Here is an 11,418-nt window from a genome sequence, read left to right as displayed (position 1 = left end):
AGGAACTGCCAAAGGACAGGATGCCCCCAACCATGCCTCCCCCAGGAACGAACTGGGGACTTTGCCAGGGCTGCCCAAACCTCTTCAGGGTGGGCCAGAGAAGGATCCCTTTTTCCAATTCCCTGTGATTTCAAATACACCTTGCTGCCACTGGTGGGCATCACATGAAGCCCTTTCAGAAGGCAACACTGGTCTCACACAGGTTTCTGTGGCTAAAAACAGTTTTCAAACCGGTTACCGTCATAGTAGGCACGTCCAGTGTCCCTCCTCACCCAGTGCTGCAGCCGGGAACAAAGGGACCCAAGAGCCTGTGAGCAAAACCACACAGGTGAGACACAAATCAAAAGCACAAACGCAAGAAACAACACAACAGCCCTGAAATACAGTTAAACGTAGATTCAAATCAAACACACCCAACCTTTTACTACAGAAATACATGACTTTGAATTCACTCCCTCTCACGGCCATTAAAACATTGTTGGTAGATCAAGTAGGTCCTGACTTTATCTCACAGGCAGGCCTTGTTCTTCCACCATTTAATTTAGGAGGATAGTATCAGTGGAGTCAATATAATGCCACTGGCTCCACTTTCTTAGTCCTCCAGATCAATCTCCGCAAGAAACTCCTGAAAAGTCTCAGAACAGACTGAGCTCTCCTAAAGTAGACTGCAGAGCCTAACCACTCAGCCAAGAAGGCAATTCCCTATTCCCGTCTTCACACTCAGTTGAATCTTTTTACTGTCCACCTGTTTCCCGACAGTAACCAGTATCGCTCATTAGCAGCACACAGCGAAGCAGCCGGGGACCATGCAAAGGGGAGGCTTCGCTTCCTGTTCAGACTCTACTGCAGTCCTGGGCCAGTCCAAGACACAACACTGCCTTTTCGCTGAATTTTCTCTCCATCGCGTTTATGGTGGTGTGCTCAGCTGCCAATATATACTGGGACTCAGCTGTCCTAGCCCCCCTTACTTAAACATTTTCCAAACAGGCTTATTTTTTAAGCTTTACTTGCTCTGATGGAAGCGATACTGAGACCTAAACTGCTTCATAAAACGGCTGTAAGGGCTGCACCCTCTGCCAAAAGGGTGCTCATCCCACAGCTGGAGCTAAATAAAAGCGTGTTTCTCCAGACGCGAAGCTGTGGCCTAAGCAGCCCTAGAAAGGCTGCAGTAGCGGGTCTCGGGCTACCTCACGAAACCAATCCCAGGGGCAGCGCCTCCCGGGCGGCAGCGGGCCCGGCGGGCAGCGCTCACCTGGGCCCCGGGCACGGGGCTGCGGGCGGGAGCGCCTCTTCACGGGAGCGCCTCTTCACGGGCCCCGGCCCGGCGACGGCCGCGGGGCTCCCATGTGGGACGTGCATCACAGCGGCATCTCCTGCAAGGGACACGCGGGTCACGGGCACAGCCGCGGGCAGGCCGGGCCTCCGGCCGCACGGCGACGGGGCCCTTCCGTGTGCGAGCGAGCGAGCGAGGCCGTGCCCGAGCTCCGCCGCTCTCCCGCTGCCGGCCGGCCGCCCCCGGCACCTCAGCCCGCCCGAGAGGAGCGGGGCCGGGTCCCCCCGCCCCGAGATCCGCCCGAGAGGAGCGGGGCCGGGTCCCCCCGCCCCGAGACCCGCCCGCCTCACCTCGTGGCGCCGCCATTTCCCGAGCCGCGGGCGGGGCCGGTGCGCCCTGACAGAGGGCGGGGAGAGGGCGGGCGCTGCCTTCCTGCCTGCCTTCCTGCCTTCCTGCCTTCCTTCCTTCCCTCCCACTGCCTGGGCCGGGATAGTGCCTCGGACGGGGAGAGACCGCTCGAGCTACCTCGGGGGGTGGGAGCTCTATCCCTGCAGCCCCGGCCTCACTAACGCAGCCTTTTCCCGAGACATTACTGACCGAGCCGGGCTCACCACGCTTGGCACCCACTTGAGCCCCACCTGCCCTCGGCTGGGCCATGGAGCGGCTTCTCCAGCGATGGATCCATCCACACACAGCTGACCTGTTGGCTCCAGCAGCCACCATCCTGTGCAGCACCTGCTGCGCTTGCCCATCTCCATTCCTTCCCAAAATATGTGTTTGATCCTGCAGACTGAAGCACGAGAATAACACCCGCTGCTGCACAGCCCTGGCCAGGCTGAGGGAGAGCCATCAGCTCTCAGCAGCTCCTGGGTGTCCACCAGCAGGGCTGGGGCCAGACGAAGCTGCTATTTCTCATCCCTGAGATGGGTGTTCCACAGCTCCCAAATCCACCTGCACGGGCGCCTGCATCCAGGCTGGGCTGGGCCAAAAGTAGCGTGTGACCTCCCTTTGCTTGGAGGCATTTTGCAGCCAGTTGTATACACTCAAGTTTTCTCTCAATCTCTAAACAAAATTCCTTTACATTCCATCTCTGGCAATGAAAAGTGCATCATCAGGTGATGCCTGAGGCCACACCAACACCTCCTGCCCTGTGTCCCTGTGCTGATGTGAAAGAAGCAGCCAGGCTGCTGTAGTAGAACTATGTATTGTGCCTGTGCAGTGAGAGTCAGATATATTTCATGGTCTGGGTAATAAAATGCTTGATGAAATAAACATTTTGCTTCCCATACATGGAAGCATGTAGTTTCGAGTGAGGATTTATTAAGCCCAAAATTTCTGAGCATGCCCAAAGAGATGGTTCATACTGACATACAGGAAAGGACACTTAGGAATCAGTCCAACTTCCTCACAGTCTGTCCAACAGAAAAAGCAGCCTTTGTTTCTGGTGGACAATTTCAAATTCAGCATCATCGTTACAGCCTGTTCTTTTGCTTTGCATTCCTCTGTGCACTAACCTTAGAGTTCATATCTGGCTCCTAAAAGAGTTAAATCAAAAGGTCAAAGGATAGACAGAAAAAATACAAACACCTATATAAACAGCTGTTTAAATTAGAAACTGATATTCTGGGGGGGGTTTTTTGTTTTGTTTTGCTGCAAATGGAAAAGCAGCCACTGGCTTTTGGGCCATATGGTGCTGTCTCAGTCCCTCTGTGGAGTTTTGCGCAGGGCAAGTATCTCATGGCAAAGCAGTGAGAGCAGGCCTGTGTGGGGGTCTCTGGCTCTCTCTGCTTGCAGCACAAGAAGAAAATCTAACCGTAGGGTGCATCTGATCAGAAGAGGTAGAAGTAAGTCTGAACTTTGCTCAACCACAGCACTGTGGCATTTCAGGTACACGCTATAATAACGTGACCATATATTTGCAACCAGACTTAGGACAGATTTCCTTCAGAAAGACAAAATCATATAAGTGGATCCATGGGTAAGAAGTAACACTCATAAGGCAGATTATGAACAGAACTAAGCCAGAACTAAGTGTAAGTTCACCAAAATCAATGCTCTGGGAAGGACTTTTACTTGTAAGTCCCGAAGTGTGGCTACTAGTAGGCAGATGGAAGAAATAAAACCCCAAATTCAAAGTCCCTTTTTTCAGACCACCTTCTACAAACATGATTGACTCTTGTTACAACAAAAGCAACACAAATATCACTTTGCTAATACCTACTGAGCCAGACTTAAATATGTCACTGATATTTACTTAACAAACATTGTTAGGTATGTACTCTGCTGTGGTTCAAAGAACTTGTTTATTTAAAACAGCTTATTTTAAAACAAGGCTTTAGGTTTGGGGGGTTTTTTTTGCTGTTGGGGTTTCTGTGTGGTTTTTGGTTGGTTGGTTGGTTGGTGTTTTTTGGGTTTTTTTGTTCCTGGCGTGATAGAGCAGCTAAAACTTTCTGCTTTCTGACCTTGGCTTGCCAGAGATCTGTCGTAACAGAGACAGCACATTGGCACTGAGTCTGCCAGCATGGATTTTGAGGGGCTGGGAGAGGCTGCTTGCTTTTTGGGCTTGGTTGTCAGGTGAGGAGTACTTCACTCTGCTCGCACAATGTCCTGGTACTCAAGCAGTTGGAGTCTTTCTCCCTCACTAGCCCCAGAAGCCGTGTCTGATGTTAAGCACGCCGTTCCCAGTCCTGGAGGGGTGGCTGGGCGTCTTGCCTGTTCCTGAGCGCTCACATTCCCGCTGGATCCTTGCACTCTGCCTTACTTACGGTAAGCAGAGCCTGGCACAGCCGGCACCACCCGGCGTGGGGACAGCGCTGGCACTCCGTGTGCCCCCGCTGATGGCATTCGGCTCTCCCGGGAGTCTCACCAAGCTCGGCACACAACGGGGTGGGAGGACGGAGCTCTGCCATCTTAGGAACTCTGGCCAATAGCTCTGAAAAACACCAGAGAAAAACCCTTATGAAAGCACCTGCTTTCTACATTTCTCTACCCATTTTTTGGCAGTCAGCAGGATCCCCGCCAGAGCCCTCAGCAGCAGCCAGGCAGCCCCAAGGACTAGGCCAGGGTTTGCCATGGGGTGGATGCCCACAAGTCCCTGTGCTTCCCTGCAGCTCATTTCACCCACCTGTGAAAGGGTTTTGTGGGTCTGCTTGTAAAGCTTAGGGATCTGTAAAGGAAAAATTTCATTTTCTGTATAGAATAATATTACAAGCAAAGTAACTTTTTTTTTTAGGCAAATAGGGACAGTCCTTGTTGGAGGTATGAAGCAATATTCCTCACACATTTTGCACTGCAAATACCAAGAAAACCTTACCCAACATATTGCATTTCATCTTTAGGCTGAAGACAAAGCCATACCTCCTACCCCGAGCTGGGGAGCTGCAGGATCACCAGGTTGACGTCATTCTCCTTGGTTATAAAACATGCTGCATGCTGAACTTGGCACTCAGCATGCAGCATGTTGAGCTAAAAGCTAATGTAATGAACTCTGGGGAAGGATTTACATCAAATACCACTCTAGAATATTAAATACAGACAGGACCAACTTCTCACTTGAATAATTGCACACTGGCTAAATTCCTTCTTTTGTTTCAGAAACAGGAATCACCTTTCTCACTTCCTCTTGAAAATTGTATGCATTGGTGTGCTATTTCACTACCTATGTGACAAAAGGATGAAGTAATTTCTGTTAATTACCATGGGCTGAACTAAGATGAGTTTCAGCTCTAGCAATGACTCTTGCCACTCGAGGGGGGGAGCAAGCAAACCAAGAAAAGGCAGATTCAAATTTCAACAAGTGTGCCCAGCTGCTTGTGCTTGGTAACATAACCTCAAAGGCAGAGGTGCCTGGGAACGCTCCTGAACTTCACTTTGCATGTGGGAGTACAGTACCAAAGACCTTGCACACATATTCCCACTGCCCCAGCAGCACTGCAGTGCTCACAAAGCTGTTTCAGTTAACTGTGTTTGTATTGTCCTCCCACCTGTGGATACCAGTGTAAGGCTTTCAGCCATTACAGGGTATTTTTCCAGGTTCACTTTAACTTGAGTCAGAAAGAAAAAGATTTTCTAGTGGCAAAAGCTATGGTAAGCAGCGAGAGTCAGTTTGAAAGGCAGGGTTTAGTCCCAGTGTTACAGTGTTAGAGGGAGATGTTCAGCCAGTGGAAGTTAAGACAGAGACTCCTAGCAAATGAGCTAAGAAGAAAAATGGAAGCAGAGAAGCTGGAAGAGAGGGGGGAAAGTGGAACATGAGAAGACCAGAAGACTGTTTCCTGGCCTAACACTTACTGTTAAACCACAGGCACAGCTTGAAGGTCCAGGACTTCAAAGATATTTAGAAGCCTCAAAGCTATTTTGCTTAGTGGCTCTGCATCCTCTGCCCTTTCCTAACTCAGTTGCCTTGCTTGCTGAAGAGGACAGTATGATGCCATTGTGTCACAGGGCTTGCAGAGCTCAGTCCACTGAGGTTTGCATGGGAGATGTGGGAGGAGAGTCTTAAACAAGGGGAATAAAGAAAACATGAGACACTTTACCCATGTAACATTCAAAGCAGGCACCGAGAGAAGGCGTTCAGCCGAGTTAAGCCACAGCCCTTTGCCCACAGAGCCAAAGCTTCAGCAGAACAAAAAACAGCTGAAACACCTGGATGTCCCCTTTGTTCTGAACCCGAAGCACAGGCTGCACAGGGACACGGCAGCAATTTAAAAGCTTGTTTTCTGCATCCAAACATCATGTCAGGACAAACTGCACTCCATCCTGCTATCATTTAACAGCACCCCTGGGACCCCTGTACCTCGGAGGCATGATGTCACACATCAGCAGAGAGATTATTTGTTTTGAAGCTTGTGAATAGCTCTGAGACTTCACTTCAAAGCACTCCTTGCAGAGTCATGACTCAAACCCTTCTGGTCTCACTGAAGGGCACAACTGACTACTGTTTCCCTGTGCTGTTTCTCAGCACCCAGTAAGTGATTAGTAGATATCTATTATCCTTTCTTTCTTCTCTTTTATGCAGGAATGGCTTTGCCATAGCTCAATTCCTTCATGTTCAGGACACATTTTCTTAAATGTTTTATCAATGATGTGTCTACTGAGACAAGCAGAAATACCCACAGCAAAAAGCACTGCAACAAAAAACAAGGCATTAATTCTATTTCAGGTGGTTTTTAATTTATATATAGCCATTGGGTAAACTGCAGTATGAAAGCCATCTTCAGACCTGTGACAAGGTAGCTATGCATACCACCTTTCTGGTTTCTCCTTTTGTCAGAATAAGCAATTTTTACTCAGAATTTTATACAAGGGACCAAGATATCTATCTAGAACAATTTACTAAGAAGCCAACATTTTTTTTACCAGATCATAATAGTTCAGACTCACTTGGAAGCATCTACAGTGATATCCAGGTTTAGAAGCAGTATTACCTGATAGAAAATATGCAGCATGGAAAATAGATCCAGTCATTCTGTCATTTAATGCTGAATTGTTGAGTCTTATGAAGTTTTAAAACACAGAGCTTTAAGACTAAAGCCCTGGAGGTGCATAAAGGACCTTTTCTTCATCATGTCTACACTGGAATTTACTCTTGTATTAGCATTAAAGCAAGAACAAATGAAAAGTGCAGACACTGCATAAGACCGCCAGCCTAACTGAAATTGGGAACAATTCAATCACACTCAGTGTTCTCTTTTCCATGGTGAAGGACCATCAGTAAAGCCATTTCTGTCCCCAGGAAGTTCCATCACTGAGTGACAGCTCAAAAAGCTGGAAAGGGTTCAGAGCACAGGACATGTGATGTTGCTGTGCAATCTTGGAGAATAAAGGAAGGGGATCTGGAATGGCTGAAGCATTTGCAATGGGATCCTGCATCCTGGAGCAATGAATATCAGGATAGAGCTATTGCTGCTCCATAGCAAGGCCCTTCATGCTGCATGGGCAGCAGCCTGGAATCACCCCCAGGGAATGGGCACAGCCTCACAGTGCACAGAAGGCTTCAGAGCTTGGAGAGAGAAGCTCAGTGGGGAGAAATCTTAAGTGCAGATCAGGAATCATGGTTCCAGATTTTAATTATAATCTGTCCTTGGCAAATTTAGATGGACAGGAGAGTGAACAAAGCTGCAGTGGCTGAAAATCAGTGTTAAGTGAAATTATTGCACACCAATATGGACATAAATCTGGCTGATACAGAGAGTTAATTAGCACAGCTCTACAGTCCAAGTAATGGCAATAAAGATGTAGTGTGAATTTCAGGGAATTCATTATATTGATCACATCTTTTCAATGATGATGCATCAGGCATTTTTATAGTAGATTAAATTAACTGCTTTTTACCATTTATTAATATAACCCAGAATATTAACTATGCTCATGAAGAAATACTTTTTCTGGCCAGTTCTGTTTAATATCTTTATTGAGGATCCGGATGAGGGGATCAAGTGCACCCTCAACTCGGTTTGCAGATGACACTAAGTTGCATGGGAGTGTTGCTCTGCGGCAGGGTAGGAAGGCTCTGCAGAGGGATCTGGGCAGGCTGGATCCGTGGGACGAGGCCGGTGGTAGGAGGTTCAACAAGGCCAAGGGCCGGGTGCTGCCCTTGGGTCACAACAACCCCACAGAGCGTCACAGGCTGCGGCAGAGGGCTGGAAAGTGCCCGTCGGGAAAGGGCCCGGGGTGCTGGTCAGCAGCAGCTGAACGTGAGCCAGCGTGTGCCAAGAGGGCCAGTGGCACCAGGCCTGTGGCAGGAACACCCTGTACTCAGCACTGGTGAAGCCACACCTTGAATCCTGTGGCCAGTTTGGGCCTCTCATGACAGGAAGGACATTGAGGGGCTGGAGCGTGTCCAGAGAAGGGCAACAGAGCTGGGGAAGGGTCTGGAGCACAAGTGTTGCAAGGAGCGGCTGAGGGAGCCGGGGTGTTTAGCCTGGAGAAAAGAAGGCTCAGGGGAGACCTTATCACTGTCTAGAACTACCTGAAGGGACCCTGTAGCCCGGTGGGAGTCAGTCTCTCCTCCCAAGAAACAAGTGACAGGACAAGGGGAAATGGCCTCAAATTGCACCAGGGGAAGTTTAGATTGAATATTAGGAAAATTTTTTTCATCTGAAGGGTTGTCAAGCATCAGAATAGGTTGGCCAGGGCAGTGGTGGAGTCACTATCCTTGAAGGGATTTAAAACATCAGTAGATGTGGCACTTGGGGACATGGTTTAGTGGTGGATTTGGCAGTGCTGGAGGAACAGTAGGACTCCATAACCTTAAAGGTCTTTTTCAGCCTAAATGATTCCACAGTTCTATGATTTTTACCTGCTGACAGTTTCTGGGCCCACATGGTCCTGTCCACATGCCCACACTTCCTCTCCCATCCTCATTGCAGAGCAGATAAGCTGAGGAGATACTGACAGTGTGATGCAGTTTCCCTCTAATGGAGACACAGGAGTCTGCAAGGAACAGAAGAGATTAATACCAGGCAGCAAACTGAATTAATTAATAGATTAAATTAATTAAAAGAGATTAATACCAGGTAGCAAAGCTGAATGCAATATTGCCAGGAAAACTTTCTGTCAGCCAACTTTCCCTCTCCTTGCATGTCCCGTGTGAAAACAGGATAGTTGTTTTATTGAGCTTTCAGTGGAAATACAGCTGCTCCTTCAGCACTGATTGTAGTACTTCTGGAAGACTGACCAGAGAAGCCTCTGTCCTACTACTGGCAGTGAGACAGTGGCATGGTCTGGGCACCCCTCGCAGGATCTGAGCCCCCTCGCTTAGGCAATACACACAAAACAATGAACTAAATGGAATTACAAAAGGGAATTCCCTGCCCCAACAGCATATAAATGAATTCTGAGTGGGGAAGGAGAGCACACAAGCAGGGTAAGAGCAGAAGGCCATGACACTAACAGGAACAAATGGTGGTAGCTCATCAGTCTCACTGGCTTGGAGAGGAAGGAGAAACACAGAAGCAGGTAACTCCTGGAGAGGTCACCTCTTGCTTTCTTACCTCCTTTAAGGCTGCTACTGCTGCAGTCCCAGAACTGCTCCATCATCCACCTCTCCCCGGCTTCTGCTTTTTCAGGAATGGTTCAAAATGCCTCTAAAGTCAATGGCCTCTGCAGCAACGACAGTCAGTAATTCTCTCAGTGCCTTTGGATGCCTTTCTGTCGACTGAGAAGGCTGACAGGATACTCCTTGAGTCCTTCAGTGGAACACAGCGTGACACTGCTTGTAGCTGTGAAGAGACTTGTCCAAGGGCACACAAGGATGGGCTTGCCAAGGGCAGGCCACAAACACAGGGGCTTGCCAGCTACACAGCACCTTTCACCACCCCTTGTGCCAGTTCAACCCCTCAACTTCTCCCTTCCCCAGACAAAAAGTATCTTAGTTATTTTAAAAAGAATTTCACGTGTTTCTTAGTCTGCAAACTACAAAGTGAATATACATTTCAAATGAAATGGGTAGGACTTGACACTTCTTAAAATATACATTTTATTATTTTCTGGTAGTTGTTATGAAGGTTTCATTCAAACTGTGAAGGTACACAGCCTTTACAAACTTCTTGAGTTAAAGGTTTTTGTTGGTGGTTTTATGGTCTTTTTCTTTTATGGCAGAGGAAGATACCTTGGCTATAAAATGTTGAAATTCATTAGATGCTTAGTATCACCTCTTCATATATGCTGTGGAATGCTTTGTAGAAATACTGTATAAAATAAGGCAGACTTTAACAGGGAATTCAGTCACAAAATGTCATGGGAGAAAACAAAGAGTTCCAACACATTATTATTTTTGTAGCCAAGAGAAGATCAGGTTGTCCTCACTGGTTTGTGGGAGAACTACTGCAGTTCTGGTGCTCAAACAGTATACAGTTCTTGTTTATTCTACTATTCTCAAGTGAGACCTTTTTAATAAAACTTATTTTAATTAACATAAATCAGACAATATTTAAACATACACATCTACCCTTACAGTGCAATAAAAATGTATCATTGTATAGTATTTTGTATTTGCATTATGAAAATAAAAGGTCTGTACATCAATTAAATGTATATTAATGAGTATGAATCATGTAAATTTATAATGCATCTAAAGTTGGCTTTGGCTTTTAAGTATTTATAAATTCATAGAAAATATTGAACATCTAACAAAATAAATAAAACATAACATTTTAATCATAGATGCTAACAATCAACCTCAAAAATTCTTGTGTTATTTTTTACATTTGCTACTAAATTTCTTAAGGAGAACTCACTTTCAGTAGTGCTCAGAAGTGAATGATTGCACCTTCTGTGATGTGAAAAAATACAGTACATCTATTTTTCATAGATCAAAAATTCTTTCATAGACAGTTGCATTTCAAATGTCTGATTGTTCTACATAACTGTCTTAAGTGCTTATAAAAAGCATGTAGCTTTCTCATAAAAGCTGTGAGTCTTAATAGATAAACTTCTAGTGAATGTCCTTTCTATGAGGATTCTTCAAGGTCTTCCAGCTTCACATGCTGGTACGAAGATATCGCAGAAGTATGTTCACAAATAAACCCTCTTCAGTACAAGTACTGCAGCAATCCAGTGTAATTCCACTTGGTGGGCTTATTTCATCCGAGTCCACACATGGTGCTTTGTGGAAGTCAGCTGCTGACCTCGTGTTCTCTTGAATGTGAAAGTTCCCCAAGTGCATGGGCTAGCTTTACTATAATACTGAAGAGACCAAAACAAATCTGAATTCACACGGATAAAAGTGAGCTTGAATAAATATGCATCTGGCTAGTAAACGACACACCGTGGTCTAACTGCTATTCTGGTGGTGGTCGAAGGACTCGCAGGTTCCTTCCATCTAGTCCTTTCCAGTATTTAATGTTATTATTCAGATGCTCCATCAGATTTGGCAGGTCTGCAAATGCTAGGGAAGAAAGGGCAGAGAGTTCTGAGTTTGCAGAAACAGTCACAGATTCTGTCTGCTTAAGGATCACTTGAAATGTCTGGGCAACTGTGTCAAGTAGAAAAGCTTAAATCTGTCATGCTGATGCTCGAAAGGGTTTTGGCTGTGTAGCTCTCAGCACTCGTGTAGCACTCGGGCCACTGAGAACTGTTCTGTAAATCTACTTAATACTGGTATTGCAAGTCCCAGCAAAGGAACACAGTTTTCCAGGAGGGACATA

The 11,418-nt window shown here is 46.7% G+C and overlaps 1 protein-coding gene and 1 non-coding gene across 6 annotated transcripts in view; both read right to left on the bottom strand.

Moving 5' to 3' along the window:
- PDE8A (phosphodiesterase 8A) overlaps positions 1-11,418 on the bottom strand; it is a 153,732-nt gene that overhangs the window by 1,933 nt on the left and 140,381 nt on the right. For 4 of the 5 annotated variants that reach the window (XM_032122895.1, XM_032122897.1, XM_032122896.1 and 1 more), the window contains exons 22-26: positions 9,265-11,159; positions 8,571-8,704; positions 1,912-4,205; positions 1,253-1,373; positions 239-308 (exon numbers count right to left, since the gene is read on the bottom strand). In XM_032122895.1, the coding sequence (XP_031978786.1) occupies positions 11,053-11,159 (107 nt within the window). In that variant the 3' untranslated portion in view covers positions 239-308; positions 1,253-1,373; positions 1,912-4,205; positions 8,571-8,704; positions 9,265-11,052. Of the gene's footprint in view, positions 1-238; positions 309-1,252; positions 1,374-1,911; positions 4,206-4,397; positions 4,440-8,570; positions 8,705-9,264; positions 11,160-11,418 lie in introns of all 5 variants that reach the window. The other variant, XM_032122894.1, reaches the window with a different exon arrangement.
- LOC116450747 lies at positions 474-604 on the bottom strand. Its single transcript, XR_004242963.1, has one exon.

This window comes from Corvus moneduloides, chromosome 13 (genome assembly GCF_009650955.1).
Source record: "Corvus moneduloides isolate bCorMon1 chromosome 13, bCorMon1.pri, whole genome shotgun sequence".
Lineage (NCBI taxonomy): Eukaryota > Metazoa > Chordata > Aves > Passeriformes > Corvidae > Corvus > Corvus moneduloides.
This window is presented reverse-complemented; position numbering and strand designations above follow the sequence as displayed.